The sequence below is a fragment of the Salvia splendens genome, chromosome 2, assembly GCF_004379255.2.
Source record: "Salvia splendens isolate huo1 chromosome 2, SspV2, whole genome shotgun sequence".
Lineage (NCBI taxonomy): Eukaryota > Viridiplantae > Streptophyta > Magnoliopsida > Lamiales > Lamiaceae > Salvia > Salvia splendens.
Genome location: NC_056033.1, coordinates 40,474,372 through 40,498,479, shown reverse-complemented (window position 1 = coordinate 40,498,479; position 24,108 = coordinate 40,474,372). Strand labels below are relative to the sequence as shown.

General features: G+C 37.2%; 2 protein-coding genes across 4 annotated transcripts; both read right to left on the bottom strand.

Annotated features, from left to right (window-relative positions):
- Positions 1-4,221: 4,221 nt before the first annotated feature.
- LOC121792824 (transcription factor SPATULA-like) lies at positions 4,222-6,523 on the bottom strand. Its single transcript, XM_042190935.1, has 6 exons — positions 5,923-6,523; positions 5,579-5,671; positions 5,440-5,505; positions 5,277-5,342; positions 4,536-4,841; positions 4,222-4,470 (listed from the first exon to the last, which is right to left on the bottom strand). Exons 1-6 carry the CDS (start codon positions 6,136-6,138, stop codon positions 4,381-4,383), a joined length of 837 nt encoding a protein of 278 aa, XP_042046869.1. The 5' UTR covers positions 6,139-6,523; the 3' UTR covers positions 4,222-4,380.
- A 3,642-nt stretch (positions 6,524-10,165) lies between these two features.
- On the bottom strand, positions 10,166-15,017 carry LOC121792822 (probable E3 ubiquitin-protein ligase RHG1A). 3 transcript variants are annotated; one of them, XM_042190933.1, is made up of 7 exons: positions 14,581-15,017; positions 14,427-14,471; positions 12,052-13,903; positions 11,212-11,265; positions 10,946-11,044; positions 10,703-10,846; positions 10,166-10,614 (listed from the first exon to the last, which is right to left on the bottom strand). In XM_042190933.1, the coding sequence occupies exons 3-7, from the start codon at positions 13,816-13,818 to the stop codon at positions 10,483-10,485; spliced, it is 2,196 nt and encodes a 731-aa protein (XP_042046867.1). In that variant the 5' UTR covers positions 13,819-13,903; positions 14,427-14,471; positions 14,581-15,017; the 3' UTR covers positions 10,166-10,482. The 3 variants fall into 3 exon arrangements, with proteins under 3 accessions (XP_042046867.1, XP_042046865.1, XP_042046866.1); XM_042190931.1 differs by lacking the exons at positions 14,427-14,471; positions 14,581-15,017 and having other exon boundaries at positions 12,052-14,417; XM_042190932.1 differs by lacking the exons at positions 14,427-14,471; positions 14,581-15,017 and having other exon boundaries at positions 11,212-11,262; positions 12,052-14,417.
- Positions 15,018-24,108: the final 9,091 nt, after the last annotated feature.

The window sequence follows — 24,108 nt, the reverse complement described above, 5'->3', positions numbered from 1 at the left end:
GTCTCATTATGATAATATTGATCAATCAAGTTAATCCAATTACACTAAAATAATCAAACCTTATTGTGAATTTTTTTCAAAAAAAATTGTGTACATATAGTTTTTTATAAATTTGTGTCCATATTTTTCAGCTAATGTGCTGACTAAGGACAACTACTAACCAAACCTTATTGTGAATTTAAAAAAAAAATTGTGTACATATAGTTTTTTTATAAATTTGTGTCCATATTTTATCAGCTAATGTGCTGACTAAGGGCATCAGCAGTGGGGCGCCCTAAGGCGCGCCCTATGGCGCGCCACGTCATCAGTTTTATCCTCCTTCCCCCCACCTGCAGTGGGGCGCCCTATGGCGCGCCACATCATCATTTTATTGTTTTGTTTAATTAATTTAAATTTTTTCAAATAACAAGTAACGAGTAAATAAAAAACGTCTAAATAACAAATGACGACGCATTAATAAAAAAAAGTTACACCATTCAACTTACAAAAAACAACTAAGTCGGTGCAATTCCCAACTTCCGACGCAGCTCATCGATTAACGCCCGGAGATATTCGGCTTCGTCGGGGTCGGTACACTTCTTGAGGGCCTTGTGCGTCTGCAATAACGTCCTCGCCATCGACGCTGTTGCCAACGACTCAAACGCGGTGGCCGTCTGGGTCGGGAGCGTTTCCGGGAACGGAGATGGGTTTGCAGCGGTCGAGGATGAGGTCGCGGCCGCCTACCCCTTGGCCTTCGCAGCCTTGACGCTGCGAGGACACCGGTGTGCCGGAACTCCCTTGATCCACGTACGTCCGGTTGAGGTCAACTGGGTGATTGCCGCTGCCGCTGCTCGTGTAATCACCAGCTTCGGTGGTCTTCGTCCTCTTCGGCGCACCAGTGTGCAGAATTCCACCTTGGAACTTCTGCTTGTCCCTCAAGAGCGCCCAGATGGCCTCGTGCTTGAAGTCGCCGTACATCGACCGGTATGACAACAGCGCTTTAGCGCGCACGTCGCTCAAGCTCTCGCCACTTCCATGTGCCCGCGTGAACTTCTCGAACTCCGCCGCGTACAAGTTCACTTGCTTCTTCACTTGATCCCAGTGCTTGCGGAGTTGCTCACGTTTGCGCTTGTACGCGGTCGGCGGCTTGGCCTCATTGTAGAGGCCGGCGATGCGCTCCCAGTACGCGACCTGCCTCTGGTTGTTCGCGAAAATCGGGTTTTCCGATATATCTACCCAACACCGGGCCAAAATGAGGGTTTCGTCGTCGGTGTAGTTCGTACGGTCGGGGACGTACTCATCGCAATTTTCGGGAGGCGGCAACTTCTGCACCCGCTGCCGGTTCCGCTTCTTTTTGGCTGGGGCGGAAGCGGTCGCGGCGGGTTCGGGATCAGCCGCTGCGGCGTCTCGGTGGGAGGGAGCGCTTCGTCGGTTTGGAGACGGCTCCATGTCAGACAACCCGTACGATTCCGTACTGAAATCGGGATCGTACTGGGTGTCGGCGTCGAACGAACGATATTCGCAGGGGTTCTGTACCCGGCCAACGCGCCTCTCCGCTAAACATAGGACTATTGGGACTTGAATCCATTTCGTAGTAATTATGTAAATGTAATAAGTTTCGAAAGTGAAATCATGAAATGAAATTACAAATGAACTCTATTTATAAAAAAACGAAACCGCTTGCCATCGTCCGCGTCGATCGTCCGCGTAGCCCACAGTGGGCCGGACGATGGCGTGGACGATGGTCTATCGTCCTCGGCCATCGTCCGCGTAGGCCGCAATGGGGTGGACGATGGCGCGGACGATGGGCATCGTCCACGCTATACTCCGCGCCCTTAGTATAGGGCGCGACGATCGTCCGCAGCCTATGTCACGTACCCGCAATGGGGCGGACGATGGCGGGCGCGGACAATGCGCGCCATCGTCCGCCCCATTGTGGATGGCCTAAGGACAACTACTAAAATCGGACACTTAAAATATCAGTATGATTAGTACTAATATAGTTCGAGGGAGAAAAAGTATAAATCTATAAGAAACATGTAGTACTCCTAGTATTTCATTATTTAATTAGATTATGGGGTGAAAGATTCTCTTCTTTTGTATGCTAACCTAATTATTGGATTTGTTTGTACAGATATGGAGTGGTAATGATGATTGCATATGATGATTGGTGTGGGTTCTTTTTATTTTATTTTATTTTATTTTATTTTATTTTATTTTATTTTATTTTATTTTATTTTATTTTATTTTATTTAAAATTATATTGGGATAATTTAATTAAAAGTTGGTAATTGGAAGATTTATGTGGGGATACAGATACTACTATTTCTATAGATAGTGACTATTGCAATAGAACAGGACAAACTTGTGTGATCTAGGCTCTAGGGTAGTTGAATAGCTTAATATGCTCTGTCCACTACTCGAATTTTTTGTTTACAGCTATTTTATGTACCTTTTTTTTCGATGAGAAATGCATTGCCCCACTATCAAAGTTATATTTTTCAATAACATTAAAGAGAATTAGTTTATTTTAGACTAAAGTCTCATTTTGATCCTTAACATATAACGTTTTTTTTATTTTGGTCTAAAACATTATTTTTTGAATTATTCGGTCCCTTACAAATAAAAACGGGTCACATTTGGTCCATTTTGGACGATTCCGTCAAATTTATGACGGTTTAATTATTGGGTCACAAATCCGTAACTAACACAAACCAAGCTCAACACCATCCCTTTATGCCATTTCAAGCAACAAGCAACGAAGAAATCCATCTCTTCATCGTCGCTGTCGCCGTCTCTCCTCTCCCAAACCAGAATCACTCTGCCGCCGCCGCCGGAGGCCAACCCCGCCCCATCCGGCGTCAGCGCGAGAGCATTCACGCTCGAATCGTGCTTCGATAGCGTCGTCTTCAAGCTCCGTTTTCTCCTGTCGCCGTCGGTGGAGGCTCTCAACACATTAATCTTCCCGTCGGCGGAGCCGGTGTAGACGGTTCTGCCGGAGGAGGCGACGGCGTTCACGGTGTCGGAATGCGCTGAACCGACGGAGTCGATGCAAGCCATATCAGAAGATGTTTTCCACGTTTTGAAGCTCTTATCCCATGAGATTGTGTAGAGCTCGCCGCGATCGCCGTCGACGGCTAGTCCGGAGACGGCGTCGTTGTGCTGGATCCATAAATTCTGCTTGTGGCGGCGGATTTTGACGTAGTTTTTGACGGATGGGCAATTGAAATCAATTGGTGATTTTTCAATTTGGGGGAAATTGGAGCTGTCCAAACCCTAATTTTGCAATTCTGGTGCGCAGTGAAGATTTTTTCCGCCGGTGAAGGCGATTGATTTGGCCCAGCCCGAGCCCGACCCGAACGGTGTTCAGCTCGTCGTTGATTTGGCAGCGATGGTGTTCAGCTCGTCGGCGGACATGCGGCCGGTGGAGGAGGCGTTGAGGGCGGCGTTAGTGACGGATTAATGACGGATTTGTGACCCGATAATTAAAACCGTCAAAAATTTGACGGAACCGTCCAAAATAGACCTAATGTGACCCGTTTTTATTTGTGAGGGACCGAATAATTCAAAAGATAATGTTTTGGACCAAAATAAAAAAATCGCTATATATTAAGGATCAAAATGAGACTTTAGTCTCGTTCCTTGAGTTCAAGAATTCGATATAAATAAAGTAAATTATTTGGTCAATTTATACAAACTGTGAAGAGAAATAATTTTTTTTACATAATTAACATAAAATCTAAATCATTATGAATTTGGAAAATGACATCAGATACAAACAATCCTAAAATTAATTAACACAAAAACATATCCACTAGCAATCCAAATTGATTTCTTAATACATCATTTTCAAAATCTGTTATACACAATTTCGTCCCACTAGCTTAGTCAATCACTCCTATTTCTGTTTGGAATTACCCAATATAGTCCACTTTTTTTAATTAGTAATTATATTAACAAAATATCAAAAGGCCCTTGCTCATAATTTATGAAAATGATGCCTATAATAGTATATAAGGGCAATTCCTATAAAAATTCAATGTATTTTCCGAATCTATAGGGGGACATATTCCGACACAATAATACACCATATCTCAATTATACAATAAATCTACTCCCTACAATATTAATTTTTAACCCAATAAATACCATGTCAAACACATTACATGGGACCATAATTAGCATATTTAGCTCTTAAAACATCACATCATCCTATTTTTTCTAAAGCAATCTAGACATCAATAATATTAACCCAAAAACTTCAATTATGTGTAAAAAAGAGAGGTTTAAATAATAAGAAGAAACACAACAATGATCTTTAACTTGACATCATTTCACTAGACACAACATCACCTCTCTCAAATTGGTATTCTTATTTCCTGTGTTCATTATAACTTACAACTACTGTGATGACACCTTGGCCGACGAATTGTTGCCCGAGCAGCTTATATCGAGCTGCAACCGGGACAGCGTGTCGTCCCTGCAGATATCCTGCAGCGGAGGATAAGAACCGTTAGTCATGCCACTGGCTGAATCAAGAAATCGAGCAGTAGTACCTTTGTGGAGGCCACCAGTCCATAGCGGCTCTGCTGCAACGGGGGTGCATAGCTCGGGAGCATTGCAGAGTTAGCAGCGTTTGTTGTGGAGGGCACGAGCGTTGGCAGGGCTGAGGGACCGTGGTTCGTGAGTGTCTGCATAAAGACGTCGTTTTGGTCCCTAGAGAACTCCAATCCTCTGTTTGTGTGTAGCAATGGAATGCCTTCGTCTATGTCAAGACCGACTGAGGGTGGTGCTAGCATCGACTGCAGTGACCCTAGGGAGTATCCGGGGTGTAGACTCAACCCGTTTCTCATTGTCAACATCTGCAAACGAGAAGCGCGTCTCAGCTACTACAACTTCAACATACATTATTCTACAAGATTGTGAAGTTGAAGTTCAAATCTGCCACTCCTTTTAACATGAGAAATCTTGAAAGGGTCTTAACATATATTGATGCTTATATGAATGCTGCATAAGAAATTTTACACAGAAATGCATACCTAAATTCAATAATTATTATGCTACATAGAAACTGAACACGAAAGGAATTGACAGTACGCGAATCATTAAGGTGACTTCTCTATAATAAGAAACAAACTCAACAACGAAAAAGGTTGCATACGAAGCTAAAGAACTGGATTTCAGGGACAGGGAATGGAATAGCAACTGAAAGAAAGGCCACAGTTGGATCAGACAAGTATGAAATGACTTTGAAACCGAGCAAGCATATGTATACAGAGAGAGGAGAAGGCGAAAACCTGAACTTGCAGTTGAAGCTGTTTGAGATATTCAATGGCTTCATCCAACATCGATGCCTTGTCAGTCTAGCATTAGGAAAACACACACAAAATCTTCACATTTTGGATCCAAAACTCAATGCAGAACATTCTAGATAAAGAGAACCAAGTAGTGCTAAAAGACCTTGTTAGAATTTGGAATCAGATTCTGAAGTGCTTTCAGCTTCTCGTTGATCCGGCTTCGCCTCCTCTGTCCCAAAACAGCTAATGGTTTGAGACAAATTTGCAAAATCTTGACAAACTAAACTAAGATCATCACACACCTTTTCTGATAAATTGTGGACTTCAGCAGCTCTACTTCTCTTCGAAGAACGAGGTGCCACCGGATTCACCATTGTATCATAAGCTTCACCACCCTATCATTCATCAATTCCCAAAGCCAAGAACCAATTTTTTTTCAAAGGGATCATTGATCACAACAAAGATCATAGCCAAAGTTGAAATTGCAATCACAACTCTCAAGTGAGATTTAGGTGCAACATTATAACTACTACACAAGCTTAATAAGCTACCAAAAAAATGTAATAAATGAGCAAGAAAATTCACATAAATTTGTATTTAATCTATCAAGATTTTGGGGAAAAGTGAGAAGGAATTCGTTGTTTACCTCAAAAGTGGAAGAGAGATTCTTGCATCTGGGCCCACCAGCGAAGAAGCAGCTGGGATCAGAGAAACTTATGCTGGTGGAGGACTCCGCCACCGCTCCTCCGCCGCCGCCGAACAAGCCTCCGGCCGCCGCAGCGGAAGAAGAAGAGTTTTGTAGAAGAATTTGAAGGAAAGACGACATGTCTTCAGATTCATTGCTTCCGTAAATTTCCGACATATTTCACACACCAAAATGCATAAAATTAATCAGATATCAAGATTCAAACTTTCTATTTCTATCTCTCTCTGTGTGACTTGAAGATTTTGAAAATGAGAAAAGAACAAGTATTGAAGCTAGATAAAGTTTTACTTCTATATTCATTCTTCCATTGACGAAAAAAAGTGGGAGAGGTTTTGACAAATTTGAAGCGATTCAGACGGAAATAAGCAGACATTGAAGTCAATAAACCAAAGGAGTTTCGATTATTGGGTTATTTTCGCTGCATAGTAGAAAAGCCATTTCAAAGATTGCAGCTTTTTCATATTCCAATCAACTAATATTGCTGAAATCGATAGTTTTAAATTTCTAAATTCGGAAAGAGAACGGTTTCCTCACTTTCCTGTATTTCTCCTCTTCTGGAAAATGATTTATGGCTGGCTCGAGTTTTTTAGAGACATATAAAAATTTGATTTATTTAATTATAGTACTCTTTTAAATTATAAATATTTAAGTATTTCTGTTATGAATGATAATCTCTGTAGAGTGTAGTGTATCTGTTTCATCCCGCCTTAATTCTCCTAATCATTTGTTTATTAAAAGAGAGGGGTCTCATCTTTTCTAGATTTTCCAAGAGATCCTTCAGTTAACAAGGTATTATCACTTTGATTAGAAGGCTAAAAGCTACACAACAAATTTTGTTTTTACATACAAAACCAATAAAAATAGTACTCCTCAATCCGTCCCTAAAAATTTGTCACATAATTATATTTCGTTTATCCTACAAATTTGTCATATTTTATTTCTTACTATTTTCGGTAGTGGACTCTAAAATCCACTTACGCATGATCACTTATATTTTATTATAAAACTAATATTTAAAATAGCATCCACATTCCACTAATTTTTTCAACTCATTTTTTATTACATTTCTTAAAATTTGTACCCGATCAAAATATGACTAAATTAAGGGGACTGGGGTAGTGTTGCCCACGGTTCGAAAACCGGCGGTTCCGAACTTCCGGTTTTGGCGGAGGCGGAACCGGAACCGGACCGTGAGGCTATTTCACGGTTCCGGTTCCGGTTCCGGTTCGGAACCGCCGGTTTTCCGGCGGTTTTGGTGGTTCCGGTTTTGGAACCGGCGGTTTCGCGGTTCAATTATTATTATTTTTTTTTAATTTGAAATTTGGCTTTATACAACAAATCGGAACAAGACAATGCATAATTCAAGCACAAATAAGACGAATAAGGAGAAAATGAAATAAATTTTATTGATTTTGAGTTGTAACGGACAACGATACATTAAATATAAAGCGTATAACAATGCTTAATAAGAGTATCACTTGAGTAATTAAATGGAAGCACAATAGCACAAATGAGAAATTGGAGACAAAGAGAGAGAATTGGGAGATTGAAGAGAGAAACTCTTATTAACACAAGAGTGGGGTAAATGTAAATGAGGATAGAGGGGGGTATTTATAGATAAAAATGAGGGGGAAAATGGAAGAATTCGAATTTGAAATTTGAAAAAAAAAAAATTGAAATTTCACAAAACCGGCGGTTTTGGCGGAAAACCGCCGGAACCGCCGGTTTCCGGGACAAAACCGCCGGTTTTCGGGATAAAACCGCCGGTTCGGTCAACGAACCGTCTGCAAAAGCTGCGCCATTGTCGCCTCGTGTTCCGCGCCGCCTCGAAAGCCACTGAACCGACGGTTAACCGGCGGTTCCGGTCGGTTTTGCTGCTGAAAAGCTGCCGCCGCCGGCCCCATCCCCCATGCCTCGATATACGCACCCGAACCGGCGGTTCCGCGGTTAACCGCCGGTTCCGAACCGTCCCGAACCGCCGGTTCGGTGACGGTTCTGGTTCAAAATATCTAGAACCTGAACCGGATCGCGACCCGAATTGCGACGGTTCCGGTTCGGGAATATTGCCACGGTTCCGGTTCGGAACCGGAACCGGCGGTTCCGGTTCGACGGTTAACCTCCGGAACCGGAACCGGTGGGCATCTCTAGACTGGGGGAGTAGGGCAGTACTAGTAAATGTTTTGCATTTCAATCTTAGTAACACGAATTTAGGCTTTTTAATTATACAAATTTATCATATTTTTATGGAGTACTATAGATGATGAAAATATTGAAATTAAATTTTTTTTTCTAAATGCAAAGAAAGAAATCCACACTTAATTGTCTCCAATGAGTTTCAACTTAAAAAATAAAACCAATAAAAACAGTAACACATTTTCAATTTTTATTTTGTGTTGACGGGTTTATCATCATCACATAGCTAAAAAAATCATGATATTTGAAATCATTACATACCCGAAAATATATCAATAATACTGCAGCTGCAGTGTCATACATATAAATATTATAATATGAGACTAAAATAAAGTTTTTATTATTGCATGACATTGTCATATAAATGATAAATTTGTTGATAACTTAGTTGTCATCTGTTATTTTCATTCTATTTTCTATCTTCTGACCAAACTGTCCAAATTTAGTTTCACTTAAAGACAAATATTTATAGAAATATTTAATAAAATGAAGAAGTTGGCACAAATATTTATTACTGGAAATATTAAAATAATAAATGTTAGAAATTATAGAAATAATGTGATTGGTTACCTCATCCAACTGGAGCCATCATACCCTAAAACAGAGCTTGAGATTAGATTATAGTGTACATTTTTCAAGGCACCATTCCCTATATTACTCATTCCAATTTTTCAAGTTGCGTGTGAGAAATTTGAAACCATCCTATTTTATTTATATGTAAGACTATGAGTATTACTATATAAAATTGATAAAGTAAAAAAGAGAATTATTTATATGTAAGACTACGAGTATTAGTATATAAAATTAATAAAGTAAAAAAGAGAAAAAGAAAGAGAAAGAGAAAGAGAAAGAGAGAAAAAGAGAAAGAGAAAGACTACGAGTATTCCTATATAAAATTAATAAAGTAAAAGAGAAAGAATACTGAAGGTATTGTTATAGCATACATATCATTAGCGGCATAATGTTGGTAAAAAAATTCAAAATCATAAATGATTTAATTTTGATTGACTGATCAAAATGATAACAAAAAACAAAAAAAAACTGTTTTTTAATAAATGAAGTATTTTATCTGATTTTTATTTTTCTCTAAAAGTATCTTTTTTTACAACAATGAAATAATATCGAATAGATCATGCTATTAAGAATGTAATGACATAGACAAAATAATTAGGATGAATGGTGACACATTTTGTGAGAACCTCTTAATTTTCTTTGGTTGAATCTGTTTATAACTAATACTCCCTCCGTTCACGAAAAATAGGGCTATTATATTTTTATCCTTCGTTTTGGAAAAATGATAATAAATAGTTAAAGTGGAGAGAAAGAAAAGTAAGAGAGAATAATATATAGGTAAGAGAGAGAATAATATAGAGAAGAATTATTCTCTCTCTTACTTTTCTTTCTATCCACTTTAACTATTTATTATCATTTTTTCAAAACGACGGATAAAAATGGAATAACCTTGTGGGCGGATGGAGTTTAAACTCCATTCAGTTTGCGATGAGCTTAGTATAACTAATTAATAGGAGTATATAGGTACTACTATGTCAATCCACAGCTTTTGTGTGTTTAAAATGTCTATTAGTAGCCTAGTAAGTGCAATTTGCATGGCAACGAAATTAAACTAAATAGGTAGTGTAGTACCTAAAATTAATATTTAATGCAATTAAAAATGGTTCATTTAGTTTTAAGTGGCCTCCCCTATAATTTTCAGGTACTAGGCATCAAATTGGGTCAAACATCAAAGGGCCAATGATGATTATGATTACCCACCTTATGCTAAGGAAATCGAAAAAAATGGACCACTTTTTATTACTTATAGTATACATAAAATGGTTCATACTTCATACTCATATAGATGTATCATGTATTGTCGAATGAGAAATAATGGATTATTTAAAATACATTGAGCATATATTTCATCAAAACTAGTATCATTGAGCATATGTACAGGCATGAAACATTAAAAATAAGGATGAAAATATGGGCATACTCAAATAAAAGCCAATAAAATATCATAAAACTATTGTCAAATGTAACAAGGTAGATGAATGTAAATAGTTGAATATTCAAAAATCCTGTCAATTGCTGACTAAAATATGTAGTTGAACAAGGTTCTCTAATTTCATTTTCTTTTCAAGAATCAGTGTATTTTCCACAGAAGAGCAAAGATAATTTAGGGTGGCCGGAGGCGAAAATACGAATGGGAAGACGGCGAGCTTCTTAGCAACGATGCCTTTAAGGACTCACGTTGCCAACACAAGTCTCCGCTAGAACGACGAGCCAAGAACTGCTGGCCCCCGTCTCTCATGTGGTCAGCCCCGTCGTTTTACAAATGGGGCACAAGTTCTTATGCATCAGCCATTCCTTGATGCAGTCGGCATGGAAATTATGCCCGCATTCCAACGCTCCGAGCTCTTCACCTTTGTTATACTCCTCCTGCAATGCAACGACGACATGAATACCTAAAACAAACTTGAAAAGATCGGTTTTGCATAATCCGTGTGGAAGAATGTTGTGGCCTTACCCGACATATACTGCAAGGCTCCATCTCAGCCGCATTCTTGGCTTTACCGCTTAGGTATTTCCGTCGCTTCAAACGGCTCGTCACGCTTTCTTCACTCAGCCCGGTGCACACATTTCCGATGCGCTCCTCTAGGGCCAATAGTTCCTGGAAACGAATAAAACAGTGGAAATATCAAGCTGCTGCATATCAATTATCATAAAGCATTGATGAGTTGTGAAAATACAAACGGTGCTGCATCCTCACCTCGTACGACATGTTATCAACGTCTAGTCGCATATCCCGGTGCCGATCATGGGTGTCAGCCATCCCAAAGAGGACCGAGTGATCGAGGATCATCACATCCTACCATACAAGAAAACAATAGCAAGATAATTAGTTCAAATACATATCGACTTTACAACAAGTGCATTTCCACTACAGCACAACTGCATATTGTCAAGAAGTTGGGACGGTTTTAAGCCAAGTGAGTCATGGTAGGTAAAAAACCGAAAAAGGAAAAGAACACAGACCTCAAATCTCAGGCCTTCCCCTCTCCTCATGAGGTCCAGGACGTGGCGAATCTGCTAAAAACGGAAACAAACTTTAATCAGTCGCAAGTTATACAAGGATCAACAAATAGAATGGGTGAAAAATCTTCGGTTTAACTAGACATCATGTTTGAACAAACAGACACTGTGAATGAGTATAATCCAGCAATATTTTTTAATACAAGTGCTTCAAAACATCGTTAGAGAGAAAACAAGACATGATATTGATCATCACTAAACTTTAAGGTACTTATTACATTTACGGTCCAGTTCTAGTTCTTTCAATTTGTAACACTTCTGAACAGTGAAATCTCAAGGCAAGTCTCGTAGTGCCATGGTTGGCTCGATTTCATTCATACAAATAACAAAAGTTTATTTCTTTTACTAAACATTGATTTCTTTTAGAGAAGTGGTATGTTTGGTCTTGCTTAAAGGGCCAAAATCAATAAGGTTGTATCATATATGTCAAGTCAATTTCATCAGCGTCGCTGATACATACCAAACTAGTGCCTAATTATAAAACCAGAAAAATTATTAATCTATATGCAGTTTAATCTCAATGTTAATTAGCCAATTCCATTTTTTTGATACAATGCTGATTTCTAAGCAATAAAACAAACTTTTTTTAACGCAGGAAAACATAACCTATAGACCTTATATACACATGAACAAGTGATCAACAGCCAACGATTCATGTTTAAGTCACAACATAACTTACAAAACATTCACTAACCCGAGTTATAAATACAAACAAAAAGCATACAACATCAGCAAAGATAGAAGCTAATGGATCGATTGAAATGAAAGAAGGATGTGGAATACCTCGGACATTACACCGCCTCTTCCTTCACCTGCAGCGGCCAAAGCCCTCATCGAATGCGGTACCCCAAAAGCACCATCGATGTGCCTTTCCAGATATGCTGATCTCGAGCTCAGCCCACGATGACCATGACCATCAGATACCGATGGAAGCACCATCTCCTGAGGTAGTGTGGCGGAACCCAATCTTGCAGCATGATTGCTGCTCTGACCTGCAGCCTCGGCTCTTGCACTTGACAACAGAGATCTCCTCACAATCTCTGATAATCTCTGAGGATACTGGGGATGGCTCCGATGGGACCAACTCGGAGCAGCAGCATTGAGGCCAGTGCTGGACCCGGCCAGAGAACCAGACGCGGAATTTCCAGCCACACTGTTGCTCCCGCCAGAAAAGTTCCAGTTCGTAGGATTTTGAGATGAGTTTCCCATCTCACTGGCTGGAACGAACATAGGATGCTCGGAAATATTTTGTGGAATATGCCTTGTAGAAGGCTCTCCGAAAGGCATCCTCCTGTCTTCAGAAGCTGCTGATGCTGCAGCAATAGCAGCAGCCCACCTGCTAGTTCTCGACTGCCACCTAGGATGATTATTACGGCGCACAAGAGGATCAGACAGAACTGGCCTGCTGCTTAGGTTTGCATTTTCCACCGAGTTAGCCGGGGCCATATCAAATAAATGGTTTCGGAGTAATCTAGAAGAGTGCCTAGAAGATGAAAGGCCTGCATTTCCAACATCAGTCTCAGTCAAAAGAGAGTTGTTGGGAAATGTATCCTGTTGGTGTAGGCCATTCATTCGCAAACGGAAATTTCTACGGGAACTTTCTGCATTCCCTGAAGAGGTCAGCAAGAAAGGAGTCGCAGAACGAGCTGCTGCTGTTGCACCTAGCCTGAGCCTCGGATTTGCTGGCTCCAAACCATTATTAACGATGGCATCATTGTGTGTTGAAACCGGTACACTAGAGTTGCTGATAGGAACATGAGCGGTTGGCGTGGTATGCAACTGGTTTCTTTCATCATGTTGAAAACTTGAGCTACCTACTCCCGAAGACTGTCCTGTTTGCACTTCAAGTGCTTTTCGCTTGCATGACATATGTCGGCCATCGATTGAAAGACCCGGCCTGTCTTCCCTCTCGTCCATCACATAGCCACCGCGCCTTGGAGGCATGGAAAACAGATCAGAGGAGGTGCGGGGAGCTTGCATCTGTTCATTAGTCACTCCAATAGATATGTAGGAGCTGGGACGCTCGACTACCTGGCAGTCATCATCATCACCGTCATCATCATCCGAATCAACAAACCCCGAGATCATATTAAGATCCTGAGGAAGGGCACTGGAGCTAGAAGTGCGCAAACCAAAGGCTGCGTGTGCGGCCTGACTGCCTTGTGAGTTCACATTGATGTTATCCGATGAAAGAATATCAGATTGTTCGTATTGCCTCTCTTCTAAGGCGAGGTTAGTTCTCAGGCCAAAGGTCCAACTATTCTCCATTTTCCTCTCATTTTGATCGCTTATGCGCTGCGACGAACTGGAACTAGTTTCACCTACACTCCACTCCACATTCGGCCCCTCACGCCTCACATGTTGCAAGTACTGATTATTGGCCTCACTTGGCAGCATTCTGTAATCTGGTAGCCGGTTTTGCACGGTGGCCTGCATACTAGTCCATGGAAGTTGGGAATGGGGCTCTATGGCGGCGTCACCCGACCCAGAGCCATGATCAAATCCTATATTCTCAGGTAAAGTACTCACAGAGCTACTTGGCCCTTGCATTAAGGCTAAGCCGAATTTTATTCCAATAATTACGAAACAAAACAAATTAATGGTAGAAAAATAGCAAGACTGTTCTTCAGGAAATCTGCAACCATAGAATTCATCAGTAAATTCCATGTGCCCATTACTTACCAAAAGCAGATTCAAGAACACTATGAAAAACAAGAGGAAAACTAAAATTCAAAGGCATCATTCATCACTACAACATTAAAGATCACTTTTTTAGCATATGTTCAAGAAAATGCTGTAGTCACCAAGTACTATAATTTTTGCCAAAGTTGATTTTTTTTTTTTTGTGAAAAAGAAACAGCAATTTAATCTGCAAATCACATACAAAAATATGAAACCATCAGAAAAAGCGTAACAGATTTAAACCCAACCAAATTGTTCTTCCAAAAACCAAATAAACAAAAGTGAAATCCTAAACCAACACCTTAAAATGCATGAGTTTCAAAGCATAATCGAAGGGTGAAACATAAGGTGACAAATGATAGCTCGTAATCCAAAAAGGAAAAAAGCAAGAAAACATCAAATTCCCAAACAGAACCCAAAAAAAAGGGGAATCAAAAATCAAACACAGAAACATGTAAGAATCTGAGAAAATTTACCAGCCCAAAGAGCAGCAGATACAGCAATAGATCCAAAGTCAAGACCTGAAAATTGAAAACAAAAATCAGATAAAAATCGAATCTTTGAAGGAAAAAAATCGGTTGTAAGCTACATAAAGCTTTGAAACCCAATCAGAAACTCCTCCACACCCACCTCTGCTTTCCCCCTTTCAGAGAAGCGTAAATCAGAGAGATGCGAAACCCAAACCTTCCCAGACAGCAAGGAAAATTTAGAGAGAGAAAACAGAGTCTTCAAAAATGGGGTGGGAGAAAGAGAGAAAGAAAGAAAGAAAGAAAGAAAGAAGGATGATGGAAATGAAATTGGTGGGTGGTGAGGTATGAAATATTAGAGAAAGGGTGGGGTGATTAATGAGGACAGTATTCTTTAACTTACTCAAAACACCTCACTAGCATACACATAATGCCACCACATTCATACCCTCTCTCACATTTCAAACCAATACACAAAAATGAAAAGTAACAAATCTCATTCAATTCCCACAACTACACCTACCAAAAGTCAATCAAATAGGCATCTCTGGCCAGAGTAATTTTTCTTTCTTTTGGTAGTTGAAAAAGAAATGCACCGAAAAAAAGAAAGAAATTGGGATAATCTTGGCTCACCAAATTATCTCCTTTTCTTATCAGATTTCCCAGATTTAACTCTGTCTCCAAGAATTGAGAATCTTATAAGAAAACCAATAGATGAGAAAATGAATATGAAAATTAAAGAATCCCTTTTTATGATTTTCTTTTAGGTATTTTCCTCTTATGGATTTCAAAAACCCCAGACCAACCACCTGTCCTTGCTTGTGTGTATATGCAAACATGCAGTGCATCAAATGGATTATTATATATCGTACTTTTATTTAGTCTAAAATAATTTTATCAATATCTTTACCCTTTTTGTGTGAGGCTGGGGACATTCATGTTATTCTTTGCCTATTTGGCCTTGATTTTATTCAATGTTGTGGTACATATACTTAGCATAATCCGATTGACACTTTTGCATTTCAAACATTGGAAGGAGAATCAGATTTTGAATTCACATATTGAGGATTAGGGTAGTCGTTATTTGGAAGGAGAATCAGATTTTGAATTCACATATTGAGGATTAGGGTAGTCGTTATTAAGTTACGAAAGAATGTCGGTGTCTGGGTTGTCATTACTATGTTATGAAATAATGTCGGTAGGGTTGTCGTTATTAAGTTACGAAAGAATGTCGGTGTCTGGGTTGTCGTTACTATGTTATGAAATAATGTCGGTAAAGCACGTGACAATTACAATTTGATTGTCAAGTAGTTCTCTTTAAATGAGAGAAAATGGATAATATTTAAAAATTGATAATGTGGGATAAAATTATATCCGTTGTTATTGATTTTCTAAAAACAAAAAAAAAGGAAATTGACATTAATTTTATGAGTATGAATATTATATATAATCCAAATATTTAACGGTCTTTCACTGAAATTCAAATTAACTTACTCTTCGTCCAGTGTGCAATCATTATTGCATTTGAGTTATGAATAAAAACACGTGACAATTATAATTTTATTTAATGTGAATATGGTGTATGGGGCGGGTGTAGTTATATATGATTGTCAGTTGATTCTCCTTGGTTGAGAAAGAATGAAGAATATCTAAAAATTATTTATCAATGACAAAATTTTCGTCGTAAGTGATTCCCTAAAAACTAAAAGAAAATTGATATATTAATTGTATAAGCATACACATTATATACAATCCAATATTTAACGGTGAAATTTAGATTAACCTACTTTGTCATTCAATGTGCATCCAACGTGCAATCATTATTACATTTAAGTTAGAATGAAAGCACGCGAGGATTATAATTTTAGTTAACAAGAATATGGTGTGTGACATGTATAGTTATAAATGACTGATGGGTAAATCTCGTTGTTGGAGAAAGAATGAAGAATGTTTAAATTATTTACGAGCAACAAAATTATATTCGCCGTTAGTAATTCCCAAAAATGAAAAAAGGAAATGGATACATTAAATATGACATTATATACAATCCAAATAATTAATTGTCTTTCACTAAAATCAGATTGACCTAATTTGTCATCCAACGTGCGGCCAACGTGCAATCATTATTACATTTAAGTTACGAATTAAAGCACATGACAATTATAATTTTAGTTAACAAGTATACGGTGTTTATGACACACATAGTTATATGTGTGATTTTTGAGTATTCTCGTTGTTGAGAAAAAAATAAAGAGTATTTGAAAATTACGTATTAGTGACAAAATTATACTGTCGTTAGTGACTTTTTAATAACAAAAAAGGAAATGGATACTATATCTGTATGAACATCCATATTACAATCCAAATATAATGATGATTAGGGTTGTCGTTATTAAGTTATGAAAGAATGTCGATGCATGGGTTGTCGTTTTTAAGTTACAAAAGAATGTCAGTACTTGGTTGTCGTTATTATGTTACAAAAGAATGTCAGTGCTTGGGTTGTCGTTATTATGTTACAAAAGAATTTCGGTAAAGCACACGACAATTACAATTTTAGTTTGACGAGAATATGGTGTTTGTGACACATGTACCTATTTGATTGTCGGATAATTCTCGTTGATTGAGAAAAAATGGAGAATATTTTAAAACCACTTATCAGCGACAAAAATATATCTGATATTCTAAAATCAAAAAAGGAAATGGATACATTAATTGTATGAGTGTGAAGTAAGTATTATATATAATCTATATATTTAACGGTTTTTCACTGAAATTCAAATTAACTTACTATGTCGTCGTCCAGATCAATCATTATTACATTTAAGTTACCAATGAAAGCACGCAGCAATTATAATTTTAGTTAACATGAATGTGGTGTATGTGACCCGTGTAGTTATATATGATTGTCGGGTGATTCTCATAGGTTGAGAAAGAATGAAGAATACTTAAAAATTATTTATCAACGACAAAATTATTTCGTCATTAAGGATTCCCTAAAAACAAAAAAGGAAATTGATACGTTAATTTTATGAGAATGCACATTATACACAATCCAAATATTTAACTTCACTAAGATTTAGATTAACCTACAACGTGCGTCCAACGTGCAATCATTATTACATTTAAGTTACGAATGAAAGTGCGATGATTATAATTTTAGTCTACAAGAATATGGTGTGTGTGACGCGAATAGTTATATATGATTGATGGGTAGTTTTTGTTCTTTGAGAAATAATGAAGAATATATATATATATATATAGAGGAATATATATATATATATATATATATATATATATATATATATATAGGATTGTGATCAAGATAGAACCATTCTTAAACGTAGAACCATTCTTAAACGTAGAACAAATGCCAAACGGAGGTCGTTAGATCTTTTAATCCAATGGTGTTGATTTGCACAACAACTTCCCATTACAACCAAAACTATTATTAATGGGTGAATGCAGATAAGTAAAAAAATAAAGCATGCATGGACTCTTCTTCGTTTCATTCATTCTTCCATCAACATGTGAGTTTTTTCACATGTTGAGTCCGGAATGTCGTGAAAACATAGTCTAATATGTATGATTTTTAATCTTGACCGTCATTTTTTCCTCATCCAATGAATAAAATATGTAGAGTTCTTTATATTCATAGTAAGTGATTTCCAAAAAATAAAATAAAAAAGTAAATGGATACATTAATTGTATGAGTGTGCACATTATATATAATCCAAATATTTAATTGTCTTTTCAATAAAATTTAGAGGAACTAATTTTTCATCCAACATGAGCCCAACGCGCAATAATTATTACATTTAAGTTACGAATAAAAGAACGCAACGATAGTTAACAAGATTATGGTGTTGTGACATGTGTATTTATATATGATTGTTGACAATTCTCGTTGTTGAGAAAGAATAAAGAGTTTTTGAAAATTACTTATTAGTAACAAAATTATATGTGTCGTTGGTGATTTATTTAAAAACAAAAAAGGAAAATCGATACAATATATGTATAAATATGCATGCTATATACAATCCAAAGATTTAACAGTCTTTCACCAAAAATTAAATTAACTTACTTTGTCGTCCAAAATGCAATCACTATTACATTTAAATTACGAATGAAAGTGTATAAAACACGTGGAATTTTACTAAAATTTAGAAACTTACTTCTTAAATCGATATATAATTTTATTTTTTTTAGCTAATGTACGAAAACGAAAATTGGTTCCCTAACAAAATTCATTTGAATTGTTGAATACTTGAATAATGTTATTAACTAATCCATTGTGCATTGGAAAATATTTTTAATTCAATTGAATTACAAATCTGATATAAGAAACTGACAAAATAAAGTGTAAAATCCCTTTCTATCTCAAAATTAAATAGATATTGACTTCTCATGTAGCTTTGGCAAACAATAGTTATTGCCATTAAGGATAACAATTGAATATTTTATTTTTTTCTGAAATGTGCGATTCAAATTCAAAATCCAAGAGTTGATAATTGAGTCACTAATTTTAGTGTCAAGAAGATTATGCCAAGTACTACCAGTATACCTCAACAAAGAATCAAATCATTTTTGTTTCTATCTCTGTCTCATGCATATATATACTCTAACATTAGTGACTTATTATCAACTCTTGAATTATGAATTTGCGAAGACAAAATAGTCGAGAAAAAATTTACTATTACTAGTCAAAGAAAAATACGTCATCGAAATTAAAAAACAAATGAGGAGCCAAAAGTCTATTTTTTAAGAAGTAAGTTAATCTCAATTTTAGTAAAATTCGTTAATATAACGTCACAATTTTTTCACGAAAAATGTATCATATTCTCGTCATAATGTATACATTTCTTAAACATACATAGAATTTTAGAAGGTGCATAGATGCACGAATTACGGTACATGTATTCAGGATTTTTATATTTTCGTGAGATTTCATTAAATGTTACACCAAAATAATCTTATGTAGCCAATCATTATTCAACATTAAATTCTTTCAATTATATACCAACAATAAGATTTCTTCACAATAATATCTGGTTTGTACAATTTTGACCATCTTTCAACTGACTCACTCACGCTTGTTTCGCAATTTGTAAAATAAATAATTTCACTTTCTATTTAAGGAAACAAATGTAGTTAGTTTGGTCTCATAAAACGTGCTTAACTCGAAACTACGACTTACGACCAAGTTTTTATTGAGTATTAGACCAAGTATGTGTATTCGGACCTAACCTATATTTGTATAATTTATATAAAATGTCTTTAGAGTGTCCACAATGGTGGCCCTTGCGGGCCACCAAAGTTGGCCCGGCCACCAAATGTGGCTCTCCATGGCCCTCCACAATGGTTAAAACCCAAAAATAACTAGGGCCACGAAATGTGGCCCTCTTCAAAATAAAAATTAATTTGTTTGCTTTTTTTAATGATATTTTTTAATTTAACTACATAAATTTTATTAGATTATAATTTATGATATTTATAATTTTAATTAAAATAAAATAATTTAGATTGTAAATAAAAAAAATTCACAACCTAACCAAAAAAAAGTTTAACAAGAACTTCGTTGTATTATATTAAAATGGGAAAATTATACAACGAAATTTTTCTAGTTTAAAAACAACAACCCGAAAACTCATATCACTCTCTGGCGAATAACGGACGTTCTCGCTGAAGTAGTCTCCATCAACCGGCGGTCAGCCCTGTCACGGTCGATATACCGCCGATGATAGAATGGCCGAGGGACTGCCACCGCCGCCTCCGCCTCATCAGCTTCATGTTGCACCACTGCAACAAGGTTTTGGAACTCCAGATCTACCGCTTCTTGGTACCGTTCATCGTCGGAATCCATATTTCAGAAGTTGAATTAAAATAGATTGGAAAGAGTGGTGTTTGAATTGGGGTAGAAAAATGGAGGAAAAATGGTGTGTATTTATAAAAAAAAAGAAGCAAAAAAAAAAATCGGTGGCTGGGCCACAAAATGCGGCCCGCTGCAGTGGTGGGCCGCGGAATACACGGCTCAGCCGCGTGAAGGCCGCGGCCGCGGCTTCCTCTCGGGTCTCGGCTCCCAGCCACCGTTCGTGGCTCTCTACAGTGGGGGCCGCGCACCAGAGCCACGGGCCGCGGCTCTCCCACTGTGGACACTCTTATCGGTTGATAGAGATTGAAATAAGGATAACTTCTTAAAGAGTTGAGCCAATTGTATAGGCTAAGAGTGTCCACTATAAGGCGGACACGCCCAATAGCTCCGCCCCAGTTTTTGTCCATAGCCCCAGTTTTGTTGTCCATAGCCCCAAAATTTTGTGTCCGCCACTATAGTGAACACCTCCAATAGCCCCCAAATTTTATAATCAACTTTCATTTTATAATGTTTCAAGTAATTATGAACAAATTTATCGGGCTATACGTAATTAGAAGAACACGACTATACGAAGTAGAATTAAAATTACACACTAAATTAAAATTAAAACTAGTAAATTTTTATAGATGTAGAGTTGGAATGGTGTGAAAATAATGAATGGAGTGGGGTGTATTTATAGGTGAATTGAAATGTAAAAAAAAATTTAAAAATCGGCTATAGCCGCGGCTGTCGGTGCCGCCACTATAGGCGCCGCGCCTATAGCCGCGTCCTCGCCCCGGAGTCGGTTGAAGCCCGTCCGTCCCCCTACCGCCCCCATTTCGGTGTCCGCCCTCGCTCTCCACTATAGCCGCCCGCCCTCCGCCCCAACCCGCGGCTATAGGCTCTCCATAGTGGATACCCTAAAGCGATGGGAAAGTGGTGTGAAAAAATAGTACTCTACTATAAAAACACGTAGGCCGAATTAGAAGAATAAAAAAAATGAGGTTTATATTCTATAAATTTTTTCTATCACATTTTTTTAACGAGTGCCAAGGAAGAGGACTCATAATCGTGAATGGATGGAGTGTTATATTTCAGTTCAAGTCATATTCTAGAGAAAAGAGAAGAAGGATAAAATAATAAATATAAATAATGTAAGTGTTTAAGATTAAGTCCTATTACATACATATGAGTTTGGATAGTGGAGATAAGTACTTAAATTGTATAAGTGTTTAATATTTAAGTATTAATTTTATGCATTTGGAATGTCATTGTTCTTACATAACATGTGGATGTGGATGTGGATGTGGATGTGGATGTGATGATCCGGGAAAAGAATGATAAGGTGGACTAGGAAGGGATGTAAGCAAAGCAAACTATTGTTATTATAAATTTTGTGACAAAAATTCCAAACTTTATGAATCAAAATTGGGCAGCAAATTGAAGAGATGATATATACTTGGCGTGACGTTGACATGATTTTCATATGCCGACACCACAAACAATGCACCTGTGTTATTAGATATAGAGTATTAGTGTTACCGCCTAACTAATTTATTAGTATTATTTCACCCCATATATAGTGGAATCTACTCGGCATCATTTGTTTGTTTTTAGATATAAAAGTAATGTTAAAACAAAAATTGCTGATCATCAGAGTACCTGTAAAAATAATAAAATCCAGAGATATTGGCACCTAATATTATGAAATTTTTCATAAATTTATTTTTTCTCATGAACTTTAAACTTGACATATAATATCACGAATTTAAATAGTTGTTGAATTTTTCACACCAGTAATGAAATCTGACTACTTTTTAAATTAGATGAATAATTGTATTTGTCTTCTAGAGGCTCTGAATTCACATAACTACTCGTTTTTCAGTGGTAACCATATCTAATGTGATGTGATGGTAAATAAGAAGCAATCGGATTATTTCGTTTATTAAAAAAAAAGTAAGATGCAACCGGATTTCGTGGCAAAAATTAACTACTACAACTTAAGTTCGTGATATTATATACCAAGTTTAAAGTTCGTGAGAAAAATAAATTTTTAAAAAGTTTCGTGATATTATACGCTAATATCCCAAAATCTATATATAACTTACTATCTAAAATTATTATAAAAAATACGAATATAAGAAACTAGAACAAATAAGCGACACAATCTAACATTATTCGCCAGCACAATCCACTATAAAATATTGTAAACTTCAAATAATTATAATAATTAAAGGGGTAATTGCATGTAATACACAACTTTAATTAGCTTACTGGTTTCTTGCACAATTATGTGATATATACAATATTGGCCTATTTTGGCAAAATTACAGATGTCATGGTTGTCGGAAAAATAAACGTTAGAATGAGTTTAAAATGTGCTATAATAATTCAAAACAACACTATTCTTTTAACAAACAAATTATCTAATTTCAAAGGGTATCATAACTACAAATAGCAAAGGACTATGCTAAATTAACATTCCTCCCGGTCCATAGTAATTGAGACATTTCTTTTCGGCACGGAGATTAAGAAAAATTGTGTTAGGTGAGTTAAGTAAATGGAGAATGAAGTGGAAAACGAAAAGGGTAGAGAAATGAAAAGAGAAAAAAATAAAAGATAGTAAAGTAGGTGTGGAAAAATGTGTTGACTTTTACTAAAAAAAGAAATGACTCTATTACTATGGAACGTACCAAAATGGCAAAATGACTCTATTACTATGGAACGGAGAGAGCAGTAGATATTAATGTTTCTCTACATGTAACTTTAGAAGCTGGGCAAAAATTGTTTGGTGGAATCTTTATTTCTTGTTAGATGCCACTAGCATGCTCTAATTCATGTAGGGGGAATAAGGCTGATATCTTTACTTCCAAGACACTCATCAGGGTTTAAAAAGGTATAATACTCCCTCCGTCTCGGACTACTCGCACATTTCCTTTTCGGCACGGAGATTAAGGAATGAGTATATAACAAAGTCAACAATTACAACTGCAGGTGATAATTTTTACTAAAAATGGAAAGAGTGCAACTAACTTGGGACGCCCAGAAAGGAAATAAGTGCAAGTAGTCCGGGACGGAGGGAGTAGTATTTTGTTTTATCATCGAGACAGATCCAGGCAGAGTTGGGTCAGATTGACTGACTCGATGCCTGCCCATGAGAACCCCACAAGCATAATAAGAGCATCTGCAATAGCGGACGTCCCGGAGAACGAGAGGTCGTCCGTCGTATTTGGCGGACGTCCGTCCCCTTGTCCGTCCTCTCGTCCGCTATTGTGGTCAGACGACGGACAAGAGCACTAACGTCCCGATATTTTTATTTATACTCAATATTTACAACTCATTGCACTTTTGTATATTGATAAACACCAACAATTAAAATGAATTAATCGTAATTTTCAATTTGTTTTATTGGCTAGGGCGTCGGCTAGTCCTAGTGCTAGGCTATTATTGTGCAGTAGGATGTCCTTATGACGTGGCAGTGCAGTGGAATGTCCTTATGACGTGACATGAGGTGTTTTTTGGATGTCTATGTGCTAGGGTATTGGAACATCCGCCCTACTGTGGATGCTCTAAGATAGTATATTATATACTCTACATGCGTCAATGAAACGAAACATGATATCAGAATAGTACAATTGATGTGGTGAATTTTCGGTTAATTCAATCACAAATTTTGGAATTCCTTACCACTTGTTTGTTGTTTGCTTTGATAAGTAAGACTCAAATATTCTAAGAAATATGCATATGTTATGCAACAATGACATCCAAACTTTAATATTACCCTACATTGAAGAATTTCAATGTTTTGGTTCATAGATTATAAGTTGTCAACTATGACTAATT